This window comes from Octopus sinensis, linkage group LG15, assembly GCF_006345805.1.
Source record: "Octopus sinensis linkage group LG15, ASM634580v1, whole genome shotgun sequence".
In the NCBI taxonomy this organism is placed as follows: Eukaryota; Metazoa; Mollusca; class Cephalopoda; order Octopoda; family Octopodidae; genus Octopus; species Octopus sinensis.
This window is the reverse complement of record NC_043011.1, coordinates 4,073,435-4,094,015: the sequence shown is the minus strand read 5'-3', so window position 1 is coordinate 4,094,015 and position 20,581 is coordinate 4,073,435. Positions and strand designations below refer to the sequence as shown.

The 20,581-nt window shown below is 37.7% G+C and overlaps 1 protein-coding gene across 7 annotated transcripts in view; it reads right to left on the bottom strand.

Annotated features, from left to right (window-relative positions):
* LOC115219722 (N-acetylated-alpha-linked acidic dipeptidase 2) overlaps positions 1 to 20,581 on the bottom strand; it is a 785,126-nt gene that overhangs the window by 432,901 nt on the left and 331,644 nt on the right. For 5 of the 7 annotated variants that reach the window (XM_036509418.1, XM_036509420.1, XM_029789926.2 and 2 more), the window contains exon 1: positions 2,237 to 2,383. The exons of the other annotated variants lie outside the window; for them this stretch is intronic. In XM_036509418.1, coding sequence (XP_036365311.1) covers positions 2,237 to 2,265 — 29 coding nt within the window. In that variant the 5' untranslated portion in view covers positions 2,266 to 2,383. Of the gene's footprint in view, positions 1 to 2,236; positions 2,384 to 20,581 lie in introns of those variants that run through there. 7 annotated transcript variants of the gene reach the window in all.

Sequence of the window (20,581 nt, the reverse complement as noted above, 5' to 3'; positions counted from 1 at the left end):
ACTCATTTAGATAATGAATGTCCTCATCCTCATATATGTAATTTTAATTAATTAAAATTTGTCTTACCACTAACATAGGTATGTTAACACACTTTTCATGCAGCAACACTGAGAATTCCTACTTCTCAACTTCATCTCTAACTTTACTCTAAATGAGGGAGATCGTTGAGTTTTGGACATCACATTCGCTTGAGTCGGTCAGAGCTATTATTATTTTGTTTGTTGGTTAGAGAAGGATGAACTATTTTTTTTCTTAAGTTCTTTTACCTAAGATACTGTCTTAAAACCAGAGTTCACCTAGATTATAATTGCAGTAACAAATATTGTCTTCAAAAATGCCTGGCAGTATTTCTCTCGGCTCTAAACATTCCGAGTTCAAATACCGCCGAGATCAACTTAGTGATCCTGGTACAACTTAAGAATACTGGTCCCGGTGCGCGCACTCTCGCATCCGAGCTAGCTAGTCGTGACTAGTCGATCCTTACTTTGTGTTTTTGTTTTATTTACTTTGTTTAAAAAATTATTTACTTTGTGTAAAAAAATTATTCATTTTGTGTTTTATTTACTTTGCTAGGTAGTCGTTGTAGGATCGACTAGTCACGACTAGCTAGCCCGGCTGCGCGAGTACGCGCACCGGGACCACTCTTCTTAAGTAGTACCTATTTCTTTACTACCTACAAGGGGCTAAACACAGAGGGGACAAACAAGGACACACAAACGAATTAAGTCGATTACATCGACCCCAGTGCGTATCTGGTACTTAATTTATCGACCCCGAAAGGATGAAAGGCAAAGTCGACCTCGGCGGAATTTGAACTCAGAACGTAACAGCAGACGAAATACGGCTACGAATTTCTCCCGGCGTGCTAACGTTTCTGCTAGCTCGACGCCTTTTCTTAAGTAGTACCAGCGGTCCATCTGACAGGGGCTGAAATACATGAACATACGATTCAACTGAAAAAAAAAAAATTAGGCATAAAAAGTTTTTACAGAAATTGCCGAAGAAATAGTTTCACTTTTAACAGACTTTCTCTGAAAGAGCCGGTCAATGAAAAGAAGTACCAGTAAGTACCGGGTGTCAAAAAAAAAGTTGTACCTAATTTCAATACAATTATTAATTATCATTCCTTAATTGAAGAATTTAGAGAATTTACTTCCCGGTGAAGATGCACACCCTTTTTAAAACAACAATGAACAACAGAGAACTAAACGATCTGATACAATCATACCTTCTCAAACGCAAACCTACGACCATCGCAGCCAACAACAAAAAAAACGAACTCCAGAGAGAAAAAAAAACAGCCCTCACTGGCCGCCCAAACAAAATTATGTTAAATACTTATTGATAAGTCAACATGAACTCCTAAATTGAACGATCGACTTGGAAGTTGTTTCGAACGCAGGAGTCGGATTTTTTATCAAATATTTAGATATGAAGTTTGGGTGGTGGTGGTTCTGGCTGCAAAGAATGGTAGCCACGAAGGAGATACCGGATATTGTAGTACTTTATACATAAAAAAAAACAAAAACAGGATAGTTACAAATGAAATCCCTTGATCAGAGTCTACGTGACCTGTCTAGGGAGGTTCTTGTTTTAGATTTAGCGACATCAACAAAATGAAAATAAGAAGAAAAGTAAAAAGCTGTCTTGAAATTCAATAAATGTGGAGTAAAAAGTAGTCCGGTCGATATTTAAATGTCTACATGTTTAATGCTAACACCGTCCTGTGTCCGTTATAAAAGTTTGTTTCCCAACTTTACGGAAATAACAAATCTGGTATTTTCTTCGTATAGATACAAGACTTTTATTGTTTAATTAAGCAGAAAGGAATATGATGATTCTTTGGTTAATTAAATTATTGCCAGATGTTATGTTTATTTTACGCCGGATACATTTTTGTGGAAGAAATTGCCACATCTTCCTGCAACCTTTCTTCACTCAGTTTTCAGGTTTCGTACTTTGGTAAAAACAATTATATCTATATACATACATACATATATATACACATATATATGGCCCCTCTAACCTTCGTAACTATCATCAATGTTGTTATTTCTGTTTATGTAAATAGCTATCAATGCTAGTATATATATGTACACGGAAGCTAAACACTCAATATCAATTGTGTATGTGTGTGCGTATATATATATATAATGAATACATGGACATTAAAAGCGGTTAGGTACATCCATTGCTGATGATATAAACATAGGATGAAATATCGTATTTACTCACTGTCGTCCTGACAACTGTAATCTATACATGGCAGCAAAGAAGAACGAAATTTTCTAATACAAAGTTGACGCTTTTCATACCCTTTCATGCTCTTTCGTTATCCTCACTCTTTCTCTCTCTCTTCTCTCCTCTCTCTCCGTCTCTCTCTCTCTCTCTATCTCTCTGTGACTGTTATGAGATATAAACAAATAATAGCTATATTGGATAATACACCGTTCGGTCAGATCTTCACGCAGATTAACTAACTACTAGCTTGGATACCAATAAACCTCAAAGTTAAAAATCAAGTACACTAAGTTTCGAGGTTTGTGGGTGTTATTGGACAATAGTTACTGGTCATTTATTATTGTTATCGAGTAATTTCACAAATAACAGTCCTTTATTTTATCTAATATAGTTTCTACAAAAGAAAGACAAAAAGCTGGGGGGAAAGGAAAAGTGGGGGGGGGGAGTTAGAAAGAGAAGAAAGAAAAAAAAAAAAAGTGAAAATTGGTGTCACATCACAAGGTTTAACGGAACCAACTGAAACAAGCCAGCACTCTGGTAGCATTACCACAAGAGATGGCAAGGCTAAGGCGTTGGAAAAGCCAAGCGCCCTCACCAGCTGCCAACAATGACAAGATCTTCGCGGTTAGTGAGCCAGTCCCTCCAAAAGTCCCAAAAACCACAGATTGGAAGAAAGAGTTCACTGCCAGGGCCTGATACTTCAGGGTTTTGTTCCGATTGGCTTCAGAAGCAGGGACCCTCCCATTTACTGCAGCATCTAGGATTGCACACTCACTTTTTCAGAATCATTTATTATCTTCTTCATGGCTGTGTGTTAAAGAATCCGATCTTTATGTGATCCTAGAGGGTGGCAAGTGTCTTTTCCAGAAAAATCTGGCGCAGGAGTGGCTGTGTGGTAAGTAGCTTGCTTACCAACCACATGGTTCTGGGTTCAGTCCCACTGCGTGGCATCTTGGGCAAGTGTCTTCTGCTATAGCCCCGGGCCGACCAATGCCTTGTGAGTGGATTTGGTAGACGGAAACTGAAAGAAGCCTGTCGTATATATGTATATATATATATGTGTATGTGTGTCTGTGTTTGTCCCCCTAGCATTGCTTGACAACCGATGCTGGTGTGTTTACGTCCCCGTCACTTAGCGGTTCGGCAAGAGAGACCGATAGAATAAGTACTGGGCTTACAAAGAATAAGTCCTGGGGTCGATTTGCTCGACTAAAGGCGGTGCTCCAGCATGGCCGTTGTCAAATGACTGAAACAAGTAAAAGAGTAAAAGAGAGACCGATAGTTTTTGAGTAGAATTTAGTAGGCGAAGACTGAGCAAGAATGTGTTTTATATATATAATACATTTTGATTCAATTTCACATGACTTGAACTTTGGTGGATGCAAAGAATATGCAACTGTATCATCAAACAGTTTGGGAGACAGTTTGATAATATGGGTGCGTACTCTTCATGCCTGTGAAACTAAGTCAAACTGTTATAAATGGATGCAAGTAACCAAATATATTGAGTGCTATTTTTGTTTGTTAACACATTCCTATACACACACACACACACAACACACACACATCTGTTTATATCCTTATAAAAAGCAGTTTGTTTGTTTGTTTGTACATTGACTGCCGAAAACACTAAATAAAATTTGTTTTTAAATGACTCATAAATACCTTCCATGCTGCAATTGTTAATATAGGGTGCTCAAAAGGTTCCCCTGCTGTGAATTTTTTTGTCCTGCGCATTTTTTTGAAGAGACTGTCAACACCGAGAGATATTGCTCAAATGTTGTCTACCCATTTGTAGGCCAACTCACTGAAAGTGAAAGTAATAATGCATACTTTCAGCAAGATAGAGCTACAGAGCATACTTCAGCCATCATCTTATAAATATTTATTTTGCAATAAAATACTTACTGCAGAGAGACTTTTTGAACATCCTGTATATATACGTATATATGTATATATATATATATATATATACATATATATAAGTGGTCACACATGTTGATCCTGTCATTTCTTACCACACACGAACTTCTCCAATGGACTCTCTTTACGGATTCCCGTTTGGATATTTACCCTCCGGCTCACCTCTCCCACCTACGGATCACTGTGGACTCTATTTTTGATGAGAAATCCTTGCAATACACCACGACGTCAAAAAACCTTTCAACTTTACGTAAAACTGCTATTATTGACATTACTTTTTTTTATATTCATTTTTATACTTTCTAAACTCTCCCTATATATATATATATATATACATATATATAAGTGGTCACACATGTTGATCCTGTCATTTCTTACCACACACGAACTTCTCCAATGGACTCTCTTTACGGATTCCCGTTTGGATATTTACCCTCCGGCTCACCTCTCCCACCTACGGATCACTGTGGACTCTATTTTTGATGAGAAATCCTTGCAATACACCACGACGTCAAAAAACCTTTCAACTTTACGTAAAACTGCTATTATTGACATTACTTTTTTTTATATTCATTTTTATACTTTCTAAACTCTCCCTATATATATATATATATATATTTATACGGAGAGTTTAGAAAGTATAAAAATGAATATAAAAAAAAAGTAATGACAATAATAGCAGTTTTACGTAAAGTTGAAAGGTTTTTTGACGTTGTGGTGTATTGCAAGGATTTCTCATCAAAAGTAGAGTCCACAGTGAGCCGGAGGGTAAATATCCAAACACGAATCCGTAAAGGGTAGATAGAGAGTCCAGTGGAGAAGTTCGTGTGTGGTAAGAAATGACAGGATCAACATGTGTGACCACGTGAGCGTGTGATATATAGAGAGAGTTTACAAAAAAAACAAAAGATGAAGATCCACTTTTCCATACTTGCATGGGTCAGATGGAATTTGTTGAGTGTAAATGATTTAAGAGAAAAATTAGGTGTAAGAGGCATTAAATGTAGTGTGTAGGAGAGAAGACTGATACATATCGAATCTGTGAAAGGAGCAGACCCAGAAACACATGGGATAAAGTATTGAGAAATGATCTTCAGATGTTGAGCTTCTCAGAGAAGATAATGAGGGACTGAGATTTCTGAGACTTTGCTGTGTCTGAGGGGACATACCAAACTAAGCAAAATCGTGGCCATCTATACATACAGGTATGTCCTTCATGACTATGCCTCACCCTACACACATTCACAATCTGTCAAATCTCACCCATAACCCATCTTCCCAACACACCCACCACTCACTAAAGGCCTCCACTCCCCATCTCATGCTTCACTTGCATCATGCCTCAACACTCTCTATACCCTCACATATCTACCATACACACCTCCAAGCCACTCCAATATCTCTCACCATCACTTGCTACAGTCATGTCTTCCCCATTACTCAACAACTCTCCTCACACTTGCATGGAACATCCCCTTCTATCTCATCTGTGCTACTTCTCTACCCCTCTCCTATCTTCCCTGTGCATAGGCCCCCAATATATCTCCAACACCATCCATTTCTCTTTCTCTCTCTCTCACTCACTCTAATTGTCTCTCTATCTCTCTCTCCTTATCACTCTCCCACCTTCCTCTCCTTCCTTGTCCTATTGGAGTAACCAAGTATCTCCTCAATGCTAAGACATCTCTCTCTATCCCTCTATTATACTCAAACCTCTTGCTTAGCACACAGCCACTACCCTAAGTTGCACTCCCACTCCTAGCTGAAAGGTCTCTATCTTGCAAGCTACCTGGCAACCCCACTGGTGCTGGTGTCAAGAAAAAGCACCTATGCAGGTGCCATGTAACAAACCACCTATGCTGGTGCCATGGACAAAGAATTTGTGCATGTGCTATGTAAAAAGTTTCTGCACTGGTTGCCACAAAAATCACCTGTGCAGGTGTCATGTAAAAAAACACCTGTGCTGGTGTCACATAAAAATCACCCGGTGCAGGTGTCATGTAAAAAACACCTGTACTGGTGTCACATAAAAATCACCTGTGCAGGTGTCATGTAAAAAACACCTGTACTGGTGTCACATAAAAATCACCTGTGCAGGTGTCATGTAAAAAACACCTGTACTGGTGTCACATAAAAATCACCTGTGCAGGTGTCATGTAAAAAACACCTGTACTGGTGTCACATAAAAATCACCTGTGCAGGTGTCATGTAAAAAAACACCTGTGCTGGTGTCACATAAAAATCACCCGGTGCAGGTGTCATGTAAAAAACACCTGTATTGGTGTCACATAAAAATCACCTGTGCAGGTGTCATGTAAAAAACATCTGTGCTGGTGTCACATGAAAATCACCCGGTGCACTCTGTAAAGTGGTTGGCATTAGAAAGGGCATCCAGCTATAGAAGCCATGCCAGAACAAACAATTTGTGTCTTGTGCAGTTCTCCAGCTTGACAGCCTCTATCAAACCATCCAGCCTGTGCCTACATGGAACTCGGATGTTAAATGATGATGTTGATGATTACATGTATACGCGCACGCACACACACACACACACACAGAACCAATTATATGTATACTCACTGACATATATTGAAGTTGATTTAAAAATTGGTAAACATTAATATGTAATATGAGCATGAGTGGCCAGTCTCTCTCTCTCTCTCTCTCTCTCATATATATATATATACTTGTTTTGTATTACATTACCCAGAATACTGATACAAAGACACCCTTGTTTTAATCAGGTGCAGTTCAAAAAGTATTTGAAATGATTAATGCTAATGAGGTGTGTGTGTGTGTGTGTGAAAGAGAGATAGTGAAAGACAAATATAAAAAGAGAGAGAGAGAGTGAATGGATTGAGTGAGAGTGAGTTATGACATAGCTGTACAACTCTATGGCTATGTCATAACTCACTATCATTCTTAAACTTGTTCTTTTAATAAAGTAGATCTTTTGACATCTTATTAACTGGCTACTTAGCTAAGTGAATTGAATTACCAGTTGTTGATCCAGCTGTCCATACCCAACAGAGTATATTAGTGAATATCTGACATTATAACTTTTCTGTGAGACAACCCTCAACGTGATTCTGTCTTATTCTAACCTAATTAGCAAGGCATAGACATCATCACACTTGTTCAAAGAGTCATGAATGAGTGACTATGTAAATAGACAAAGTTATATATTTATTGTCATATAAATATCTTGGAGATTAATTACTTCAGAGATGTCATCTAATAGAGTTAGAGTATTTAGGATCTTTTCTGTTACTCTTACAAATTCAAAAATTTTAGAATTAATTGGAAATTTTCAAATTAGGTATATTGATGTAATTTTTCATGATTCAATCCAAATTTGGACCATGGTCTTTTTTGTATGCTTTTTTTACATTTTATGCTTTTTTTTACATTTTTGCTCTATTCTGTTTTGGTGGTGTTTTTTTTTTACACAATCCCTTTTGATCAGAATTTTTCCCTCCTTTTTTTTCTCTATTTTCTTCTTTTACCTTTCAAAACGAAAAGCTCTATATTGTATTTTGTCCCCTCTGTGTTCGGCCCTGTGTGGCTAATAAAGAAAGTTTATCTATCTATCTATCTATCTATCTATCTATCTATCTATCTATCTATCTATCTATCTATCTATCTATCTATCTATCTATCTATCTGTCTACCTATCTATCTATCTACTTACCTACGTACCACTCTACCAACCTATCTACCTTACTACTTTGACAGATACATTCTGCATACACACACACATATGCACACACACACACACATACATGCATACATACATGTATACATACATACATACATACATACATAAATACATACATACATACATACATACATACACACACACATACATACATACATACATACACACACACATATACATACATACGTACGTACGTATATACATACATTTAATAACAGAAGCCAAATCTGGAAAGAAACTGTTTATATATTTTTGCAAAAGATTTTCTTAAATTCAAAATTAATAATTAAATGAAAATTTTTTTTTTTAAATCAGAATGACATGATCCCCCTGAAAATAAATTTTTGTATTGTGTGAAACGCTTTCACTGTTTAGCTTTTCAAGCATAACAGGTGTGTTATGGAGAAATCCATAACCCGTAATATCTGTGTTAGAAAATCTGTAAATAGTGAAAGCACTTAACACAAAATGAGAATTTATTTCCAAAACTTCATGTCATTATTGTTTGTTAAGATACTTTTTTATATAATGGCAAAAAAAATCTAATGTAAAAAATTCATACTGCAAATATTGTGACTGTATCAAGAATTCTTAGCAAAAATCTCATATATATATATATACATACATATATATATATATATACACACTCACACACACACACACATACACACACACACACATACACACACACACACACATACACACACACACACATACACACACACACACACATCATCATCATCATTTCAGCATCCATTTTCCATGCTGGCATGGGTATAATAATAATAATAGTAATAATAATAATAATAATAATAATAATAATGAGATGATGATGATGATAATAATAATAATAGTGCTCTGATGCAGTACCAGGCATTGGCTCTCATGGCTTTTGATCTTAACTGATTGGAAGTGTTATCATGCACATTGTTTTGTCTTGGTATAAAAGATGGGCTACAGCAAATATTCTGCTCAATACCACAGATTTGCTTGTCAGTTGTTTGACCTTAACCAGTTGAGTATGTCCCTTAGTGGCTGACGATATGTGCATTTCTGATCACGAGCAGAAGTAGTCGGGGAGTATCATAGCCATGTGTTGAGAGGGATTCTTTGGGGTTTGAATAATTCACATCTGGAAACATGGGAGTTTCATTCAACATCCTTAAACAACCCTTATTCAGGGACTTTTTGAGTGGGATGGGTTACTCAACCAGAAGAATATTTTTAACTGGGCCCCACCTGCAATGTCATGTGCTGTTTATATGGAAAAATCAAGACAAGTCATTTTACTTGATTTTATGTCTATCTGCCACAAATATTGGAATCATAAAATCACTAGAGTACCATTAAAAGTACATAAAATCATGTTACAATAAATAAGAATAAAAGTATATAAAATCATATTAAAATATGTATAGTAAATGTTAAGATACACACCATAAAGTAGCGTAGCTTAGTGAATGAAATCATGATATCAGCTGTGTTGTCTTATTTATTGGTCTTTCAGAGCTCATATTGCTCTGTAGTTCCAATATCTACCATTAGGCATTGTTGTCGTACATGATTCCCACGATTGTTTTGAATTCAGATTTGTTTCTGTCTGTTTATCGTCTGCTTTCTCATTCTCATTCATTTGTGACTTTATTTTTTGGCCACAATGGCTCCTAAGAAAATTCATAGTGAAAGTGCTAAGCGTCATGCTATAATGCTGAAAGATAAACCGGCTATGATGAAACATCATGCAAAAAGTGAGAAAGTAGTAGCAATTGCACGATCTTTTGGGATGAGTCGGACAACTGTATCGACGATTGTACAGAATAAGGACAAGATTTTAGCATATATCAAATCTGAAGCCCCACGGACGAAGAACACTGTCATCAATAAGAAAAGAGAGACAAAATCTTTGAAGAAATGGAAAGTCTTCTTTCTCTTTGGATTGTTAGGTTGAATCATCAGCATGCTACTATTAGTCACAAACACTAATGAGACATGATTCTTTCAATTTCTGTCTACCAAATTCACTTTCATGTTTTGGTCAACCCAGGATTTTAGTACGACACACATCCTAAAGGTACTGTACAGCAGCAACTAAACTAGAAACCATGTGGTTGTGGAATCGGCTCGTCCGGAGATACGGAAATGGTACCTGTAGAGCGTCGCATCTCGGGTGGCGTCCGGTGCGCTCTCGGCGGCCCTGGAAAATCTGGGTCCGTAACGAATCGCAGCTCTCGAATCGGTCCGTACCCTACATCCGCAGCGGGTCTCCAAGGTGTACAGCCTCTCGTAGATAGCGCCAATGTAGGTAAGGGAAGTCGGCAAAATGGATCCGTACCTTCAGAAGAAGGATTGGCTCCGAGGACCGGGTTGGTCGGGCCGTGTGTGTTGCCTCACTCCATCACGGCCACATCGCCATTCACTCGGCGTCGCGCCGGAACATGTCTTCACGCGAAGCGGCGGATCGGTACAGGGCTGTAGCGTTGGCGTCGGACTCGGCATCCCGGTGCGCCCCTTTCGGACCATACATGTATATGTAAATAATAATTTCCTGATGAGGTGAACATTGAGAATTGTCATTAAACGATAAAAGCCTATTTTGTTATAGAAAACAAAATACATTTAATGCAATAAATGTTATAATATTTAATGTTAACTCTTAGATCTAGACAAGAACAAGAATACTATTCCTCCAGAAGACTCACTTATTTCCAATCTAGTGCAACAGAACAATTGCAAATGAAGAAATCTAATGCACATAATTTCAGGAACCCTTTTTCTTGCCAAAGAACATTGCAAATACCAAAGGGAAAAGTTCTCATGGTTTAGTTTGGTGCATAGCATGGGAACACAAAAGGAGATACGACATTGGCTTGAATTGATAATTTAAATTAATGTACATTTGTGACTGTGTGTACATGTGCGTGTGTGTACACACACACACACACACACACACACATATATATAAAACCTGCCTTATCTAACTTTATTTATTATATATATATATGTATATATATATATATATATGTACATAATACATATATATATATCATAGATATTTATTTATCTATCTATATACATATATACAAATATAAGTACACACACACACACACACACATATGACCTTGTCCTGCCTTGCCTAATTGTTTGCCTTTCCTCACTACTTTAACTTATATGTATATACTTACATACACACATGTATGTATATACATTCATACATGCATACATACACACCACATTTATGCACACATACACACACATTAACGAGATATGGTTCTTTATATATATATATATATATATATATATATATATATATAGGGTTAGAATGAAGAGCAAGAGTAATTGAAAGTTGCTTAATTGCATACTGGCTAATTTTATCAAACAGTTGATAAAATGTAAATTTTTGGACAAACATACTTGAAATTAAAGTTAAATAAAGCAAAATGCCTTTAATGAATCACATGATAATTTTGCATTTATACATATTTGCAATCAGTCTCACACACACTCATACACATACACACACACACACACACACACACACACACACACACACACACACACACACACACACACACACACACTCTCTCTCTCTCTCTCGCTCACTCAATCACTCTCTCTTTCTCGCTCACTCAATCACTCTCTCTCTTTCTCTCTTGCTCACTCAATCACTCTCTCTCTTGCTCACTCAATCACTCTCTCTCTCTCTCTCTCTCTCTCTCTCTCTTCGTTACACACACACACACATATGTAAAGTGTGGGCTGAAAAGTTAATTGGCCGACTATGAAGGAGTGATGTTAGAGCTGTGAAATTTTGCATGTATTAATTCCAATTTTCTTATTAATAACAGCATTGTTTCTTTCCAGCTAAACTGATATCTGATTACTCAAAGAAGACTTCAAAAGTGACAAGTAGTGACTTCTCTTGAAAATCTACAAAAGTAACTACTGGAAACAGTAGATCTGATGTTATGTGATACTGGTTCTTAGCCAAGTGTTTTTTGATGTTGGAGAAGAGATAATAGTCAGATGGGGGCCAAATCAGGTGAACAAGGAGTGCTATCAACCAGTTCAAAGCTACAGTTATGCACAGCAGCCATTGAAACCAAGGACTTGTGTACTGGAGTATTGTCCTGATGAAACGAGACTGCTTTCATCAGTTTTCCAAGGCATTTGATCTTGATAGCCTTTTATAAGTGCTTCGGCAAGTTGGCGTAGTACTTCCTGTTGATGGTGTGATCTTTTGAAGATAGTCGGTAAACACAAAGCTTTTTACATAACAGAGGCCATTACCTTCCCTGCCGATGAAATGACCTTGGTCTTCTGTGGAGTAGGTGAGGAGACTGTTCCCACTGCATGGATTGTCTCTTTGTCTATGACTCAAAGTGATCAGCCCAACACTCATTCTGAATTAAGGGATATTGAAAGAAACCAGCTGGATCTGCCTCAGATGGTGTCAGATTTCCCTTTGAGATCAGTCTGGGGCACTGTTGATCAGTTGATCAGGTGTCAAAACGTGGGACCCACCTAGCTTAAATTTGGGCCGTGCCAAGTTTATTGTGCAGAATATTCTCAAATTTCTCAAGGTCATGCACACTTTATCTTGATATGAAGTCACTGTGTTGAACATGTACAGTTGTGATGCATGTGCTTGGTGCACCCTTATCAGATGGGTAGTAGTCATAATGGCTACATTGGGCTTCGTATATTTGTATTCCAGCGTTACTTTGATGGCATATGCTACTCCCTCACTCCGTAATAATAATAATGATGATGATGATGATGGTGATGATGATCATCATCACCATCATCATCATCATCATCATCATCATCATCATTTAGCGTCCGCTTTCCATGCTAGCATGGATTGGATGGTTCAACTGGGGTCTGTGAAGCCAGAAGGCTGCATCAGGCCCAGTCTGATCTGGCAGTGTTTCTACGGCTGGATGCCCTTCCTAATGCCAACCACTCCGCGAGTGTAGTGGGTGCTTTTTACGTGCCACCCGCACAGGTGCCAGATGGGGCTGGCAAACGGCCACGAATGGATGGTGCTTTCACGTGCCACCAGCACGGAGGCCAGTCGGGGCGGCGCTGGCAATGGCCACGAATGGATGGTGCTTTTTACATGCCACCGGCATGGGGGGCCAGGCGAGGCTGGCAACGGCCACCAACGGATGGTGCTTTTTACGTGCCATGATTATTATTATTATTATTATTATTATTATTATTTCTTTTTTATCATTATTTCTTTTTTATTTGCCATAGGGGCATTGGTTTGAGCAGTCATTACAAAAACAGGTTGCAGTTTGTGTGGGTGTTGACTTAATATTAGATGTGGAGGTAACAAAGAAAAGGAGATGAAAATTATTCGTCATATATGAATATATGGATAATACATTTCTCCTGATGCAGAATATTCTCCAACTGGGGCCAATCAAGGAGCACTACTGATGCAAAATCACCTGGTCATCAGGTGCAATCACCTTCTCCTAACTGCTGTTCTCCAATCAATAACCTGAATGTTAAGGGAAATGTTAAGGGAAACAACAATGTTGATAATAATGATGATTGTGTGTCTGTGTGTTGTTGTTGGGGGGGGTGACATTGGTTTCAGTAATGTCAAAAATGATGATGATAATGAAGAGGAGGAGGAAGGAAAAGAGGAGTATGAGGATGACGAAGGTAGAGAATGTTTATTTTTGTTTAGCATTGAGCATGATCAATGAAAGGATGACGAACATGTGGCTTTTGTGTTTCGTTTTGTTTTTCGCTTTTGTAGTTTCTATAGCATATCATACATGTGTGTCTTGTTAAAATTGTAGCAAATGTAAAACAGCAAAAAAACAACAATAACCATCGAATACAAATTCTTCCGGTAATATTTATCTATTGCTGCATGCACCTCATTTAAGCACAAACAATGTAACTTTGTAAATCACGAATCACATATTCATTGATTCAAATATCACTCGGATAACACTGAAAATGTTGCAAAGTTTGAGAAAAGCAGAAAACATTTGAGGACATTGCTAGAAACGCAAAAAAAAAAAAAGTTATGATTTCTTCAAGAATATATCTCTGTTCATGTAGTGTTTATTGTGTCGAGGTTTTTGTGTATAAGCAGATATGCATACTTAAATATATGCATGGATACATACGGACACATACACACATATAAATATATGTATATATATATATATATATATATATATATATATATATACACACACATATTTACATGTATCTGTAGGTATATTGTATAGAGGATCATAATTATTCCATTACAATGTAGGTATATATATATAATTGTGGGTAGTTAAGAAATAGGTATTTCGTCTGCCACTACGTTCTGAGTTCAATCCATTTGTCTGTCCTTGTTTGTCCCTTCTGTGTTTAGCCCATTGTGGGTAGTAAAGAATAGGTATATATATATATATATTATATATATATATATATATATATATAGTTGATCCAAACAAGAAAGCACAAAAAACACAACAACGCGAGGACGTGGAACAAATATAGTATTATTGGATGCTCAGGAAAGAAGGAGGGTTTAACATTTCGAGCGGAGCTCTTCGTCGGAAACATAGGAGAAGGAAAGATCCAGAGAAGGGAAGACAGAGGAAACAAAATCGCCAATGGTACACACGAGGTCACATGTATATGTATGTGTGTATATATATCTAAATATATATGTATGTATACACACATATAATGCAGACATATATATATATATATATATATATATATATATATATATATATATACATATATATATAACATTCATGTATTGCTATTATAATATTGAATGTGAAAGCAGTGCATGCATTCAAAGTGAGACACTAGGGTACAATATATGAAGTCCAATATTCTCATCATGACGACACCTGATCCATGTGATGAATGACATGGTGACCCCATATCAAGATAAACAGGGCATGACCTACCTGATGGAATCCATTTAGAATTTTCTTCAGATTGAGTAGATCATCCCACTCAAAAGGTCCCTGTATAAGGGGTTGTTTAAGGATGATGAATGGAACAGTCATGTTTTCAGGGGTGAATTATTCAAATCCCAAAGAATTCCACCCAACATGTTTATAGATATATAAACTACCAGGTTTCATTCTATAAAAGCTAATTAACATTAAAAAAATATGACTTTTGTTCTTGCCACCACTGAAATTTTGATGCTGACAGTAAGCATATTTCATTGTTGCATGTATTGTTATTCATGTTCTTGCAATATTAACTGGGGTCTGGACACAGAGGAAAGAGTTTGTTCAGTATTTCTAATGACTTTTATTCATTATTCATTTTACTATAAAATTTAAAAAAAGGCGTCGGCAGCCGAACAGAGCGCAACTGCAGAAGGCGGCTGTGATGGCCGGAGGCGCCAGCCCCCGGTGGACGCGGGAGAGGAAGGAAGGAAGAGCAAGAGAAGTGGTGTCGAACTCAAGTCAAAACTGATCAAGCAGCTCTAAAGTTCAAATGTGTTCCAGTCATGACACTCCCTATCCTTTTGGGGGGACTCTCCTTGTTCTTTCCACCCTGTCCCTCCATTTTTTAAAAATAGGTATCAGGTTGAACAATAGATGTTGCCCAGCATCTCACTTTATTGTGTTGTTGATGAAAGTGGTAGAAGTTGGTCAAAGACCTCTTCATGGGCTATCTTGGTCCTGCAAGTTGATGAAACACTCGTTCGTTATACAATGCTCCAACTGCTTGCTGCGGTAAGCCATATCTGCACATGGTACCTATTCTATTTGAAAAAAGGGTAGTATACCAGCGCAAGCGGTCATACCGATGAATGCAACAGGATACTGGTTGATGTTATATGAACCAACTACAGTTTGGCAGGTAGTATACCTTCTTGTGCAGCTGTATTTGGTTGAACAGGCAACAAATCATTTAGCATTGCATTACAACCACTTGCTCATATGTATCCTGTTTGTTCTCAAGGATTTGTCCACCACTTCTGCAAATGTCATACTTCCTGTGAATTAGCAAGCAATAAACCACTTCCACTCAAGTATCTGTGACACACCTGTCTCCCATTCTCCCAATGCCTCTGCTGTATCTCCACAACCACGATGATGACCGCCACCACCAAATTTCAGATTAAACACCTGCTTAATCATTTTCCCAAGAATGCAACCACTAAAATTTCCCTCCTATCTACAGTTATGGTCAAAAGTTTGGAACATATTTTCACATACATGATGTATTAGCTTCTGTTTATTAAAAGTAAACAATTTTGTCTAGAGCTATATTTGGATCTTTTCGGTTTGAACGGCAGTTTTTAACATAATTTCTAGGTAACTAAAAATTTCTAAACTTCCTATACTGGTAGAATGTGTTTATAAAACATCTTTTTCTCTTGGCTTTATTGAGAAAATTCTATAGTTTGTAAGATATTTCTTGTTTTTTTCTTCAATTTCTGCTACTTCAACCAATCACTGACGTCTATTGAGGTGACAACATTCTGTGCCGTATGACTATGTCCCTCGTTTAAGAAACAGATTGGGTTTATTTACATTTGTGAAAAAAAAAAGATACCCTTCCCCCCACCCCTAACCCTAACTAACCCTAACCCAAAAGCACATTGAAATGCCATAGATCGATACTAGGGTCATAATTATGGGTGACAATTTCATATGACACCGCTAGAAAAAACTGCCGTTCAAACCGAAAAGATCCCTATATTTTTAATTTGTCTATTTTTTCTTCTAGATATTGAACCATTGGATCAGTTATTAGGTAAGTATATCTCTACATTGTATGTGTGTGTGTGGGCGTACTTGGGCACAAGAATATTAACTTTTAAAAAAATAATGTTCCAAACTTTAGGCCATGACTACACATTTCACTCCAGCGAATTTCCAATGAATTTCGACAGTTGTCTCAACTTCCGTGGCATTAACCTTACTAGTTTGTGTGGTTGCAATGAAATTTATAGTTACTGACTTTCCTCCTTTTATTAATTGATAAAGGAAGCAAAAATGTCTCTGCTTGAACAAATTTTCATCTTTTTAAATATTGCAAACAGAGAATTTGGGGAAATCTACATAACAATTGAAGTGATATCAAGGGATTGTGGTTAGAGCTTCCGTTATAATATAATGCATTTTGGAACTCACTAGACTCCCCAGACTTCCAAGAAACTTTCATAGGTCTTTGTTTTTGCCAGAATCCACAGCTAAAAAAGCTAACTGATGTGACCAAATTATCTATCTGATGATCACTTTCAATGTTTAGCATTGATTCAGAAATCATTCCTAAACAAAATTGAACCTAACTGTTCTGAAAAATGTGTAATTGGTTTCAAAATCTAATTAAACATAGGAAATACCCATGTAGTCTAGTAGTGAATATATGTCTTTAGTCTTTAGCCTTTTACTTGTTTCAGTCATTTGACTGTGGCCATGCTGGAGCACCGCCTTTAGTCGAGCAAATCGACCCCGGGACTTATTCTTTGTAAGCCCAGTTCTTATTCTATCGGTCTCTTTTGCCGAACCACTAAGTGACGGGGATGTAAACACACCAGCATCGGTTGTCAAGCAATGCTAGGGGGACAAACACAGACACAGAAACACACACACACATACATATATATATATATATATATATATATATATATACGACAGGCTTCTTTCAGTTTCCGTCTACCAAATCCACTCACAAGGCATTGGTCGGCCCGGGGCTATAGCAGAAGACACTTGCCCAAGATGCCACGCAGTGGAACTGAACCCGGAACCATGTGGTTGGTAAGCAAGCTACTTACCACACAGCCACTCCTGCGCCTATATATATGCACGTGTGTGTGTACAGAGGTATCCACTTATTCTATTATTATGGAAGCCCTGCATTCCTTGAAAACTTGCTGTAATCCAGAATATGAAGCCTATTTTCTCAAAGATTTCCATGTTATGTAAAATGGAATTTGGTGAGGAAAATGGCTTGTACTGAATTCTTATTTTATCATCTACAGGGGAGAAAAAAAAATGCTACTGTGACAGAATTTGAGTGCTGAATATAAAAAAATTAAACGAAATATTATATAGTATAGGCACGGGAGTGGCTGTGTGGTAAGTAGCTTGCTAACCAACCACATGGTTCCGGGTTCAGTTCCACTGCGTGGCATCTTGGGCAAGTGTCTTCTGCTATAGCCCCGGGCCGACCAATGCCTTGTGAGTGGATTTGGTAGACGGAAACTGAAAGAAGCCCGTCGTATATATATATATATAAGTGTGTACGTGTTTGTGTGTCTGTGTTTGTCCTCCCAACATTGCTTGACAATCAATGCTGGTGTGTTTACGTCCCCGTCACTTAGCGGTTTGGCAAAAGAGACCGATAGAATAAGTACTGGGCTTACAAAGAATAAGTCCCGGGGTCGATTTGCTCGACTAAAGGCGGTGCTCCAGCATGGCTGCAGTCAAATGACTGAAACAAGTAAAAGAGTAAAGAGTAAAAGAGTAAAAGAGCACTGAGTGGTGTATAAACCTAATCGTTCAGTCGTTTCACTAGCTTCGGTTATGAACATGCATTAAAATTATCCTATTAATTTTTACTTAAGGCTAAATATGTAACTAAGAAAATAGGTAAATATACAAACACAAATTAGAAAATTGATTAGTTTCAACTAGCTTGATAGGGTGAACAATAAATATGTATTTTAAAAACCATGACATCAGAAGAAGGAGAAAGAAAGAAGAGAGAAAACAAAACAAGATTATCTTGGTTTCTCTCCTTTTCCCTCTCTTGTCTTTTTTCCTCACTGTTTTGTCTCTTCTTTCTCATTTCTCTTGCTTCTCCCCTTCTTCATCTTTCTCTGTCTTAACTTTCTTTCTATTCCCCCTCAAAATACTTATAAACTGTCTCTATATTTAATACATACTGTTCATGTTTAAAGTTGTCGACTACACGTGTTTCGTGAGGTCGTATACTATGTTCTCGAGACACACAGTCTCTTACAGAACCTCCCCATACTCTTTCACTCTTTTACTTGTTTCAATCATTTGACTGCGGCCATGCTGGAGCACCGCCTTTAATCGAGCAACTCGACCCCGGGACTTATTCTTTTTGTAAGCCCAGTACTTATTCTATTGGTCTCTTTTGCCGAACCGCTAAGTGACGGGGACGTAAACACACCAGCATCGGTTATCAAGCAATGCTAGGGGGACAAACACAGACACAGAAACACACACACACATACATATATATATACATATATACGACAGGCTTCTTTCAGTTTCCGTCTACCAAATCCACTCACAAGGCATTGGTCGGCCCAGGGCTATAGCAGAAGACACTTGCCCAAGATGCCATGCAGTGGGACTGAACCCGGAACCATGTGGTTGGTTAGCAAGCTACTTACCACACAGCCTATTCCAACTTACAGGTATATCCAACTATATAGATGTATAAATAGATTCCAGGTATGACAAAAACATATAGATGGGTAAATAAATTCATTGAGCCCTGCAGTTTAACGGCTTTCAACCGATTCTGATGAAACTTGACACACACACATAGCCCAATATCATAATTCAAAACTAACGCAGCAAAAATTTTGAAAAGTTCCCCCAGTTCGGAAAAAAATCGATAAATTCGACATTGGGTCGAGAATCTAAATATATATATATACATATATACGACGGGCTTCTTTCAGTTTCCATCTACCAAATCCAATCACAAGGCTTTGGTCAGCCCGAGGCTATAGTAGAAGACACTTGCCCAAGGTGCCACACAGTGGGACTGAACCCGGAACCATGTGGCTGGTAAACAAGCAACCTACCACACAGCCACTCCTGCGCCATATACCCTAGTTATAGATGTTATGGATAAACAAGTTTGTATAGCAAAATAGAGAGTGACAGAAAGCGAGATAAAAGGATGGTGTTAAGAAGGTGGGCATAGAGAAGAAGTGGGGAAGGCAGTAATGGATGTGCCCATACTTGCACACACCTAAGCAGCTCTGCAGACAATCATACATATGTATGCGGATTGAGAGAAAGAAGCATAAAACCAGGTGAGGCCTTAAGTTAATATAGAAGTATTCTTAACAAGTATCAGAACAGAAAAAGAAAGAAGGAATCTGAGGAAGAGGAGGATCAACCTCAATGGTGGACTGCAACTGAAATTATAGACTTCAAAAGGATGAAAGGCCAAGTCAAACTTGGAACAATTTGAACTCAGAATGCAGGGACCAAAACTGATTACTGCTATGTAATCTATTTAGTGCTTTAAGGGCTCTGCCAATAGGTTGCCTTATATCTATCTATCTATCTATCTATACATACATACATATCTTTGTCCTCTCTCTCTCTCTTTCAACTGTAAGTATATATTCTTTTATTCCTTTTTCTTTTACTTGTTTCAGCCATTTGACTGTGGCCATAGTGGAGCATCACCTTGAATGGTTTTAGTTGAACAAATATACCTCAGGACTTATCTTTTAAGCTTAGTACTTATTCTATCAGTCTCCTTTGCCAAACCACTAAGTTATGAGGATATAAACACATCAACATTAGTTGTCAAGTGACGATGGGGACAAACACAAACACAAAGACACACACACACACACACACACACACACCACACACACACACACGTATATATATATATCATCATCACCATCATCATTTAACGTCTGTCGCCCATGCTGGCATGGATGGGTTGGACAGTTTAACTGGGCTGGC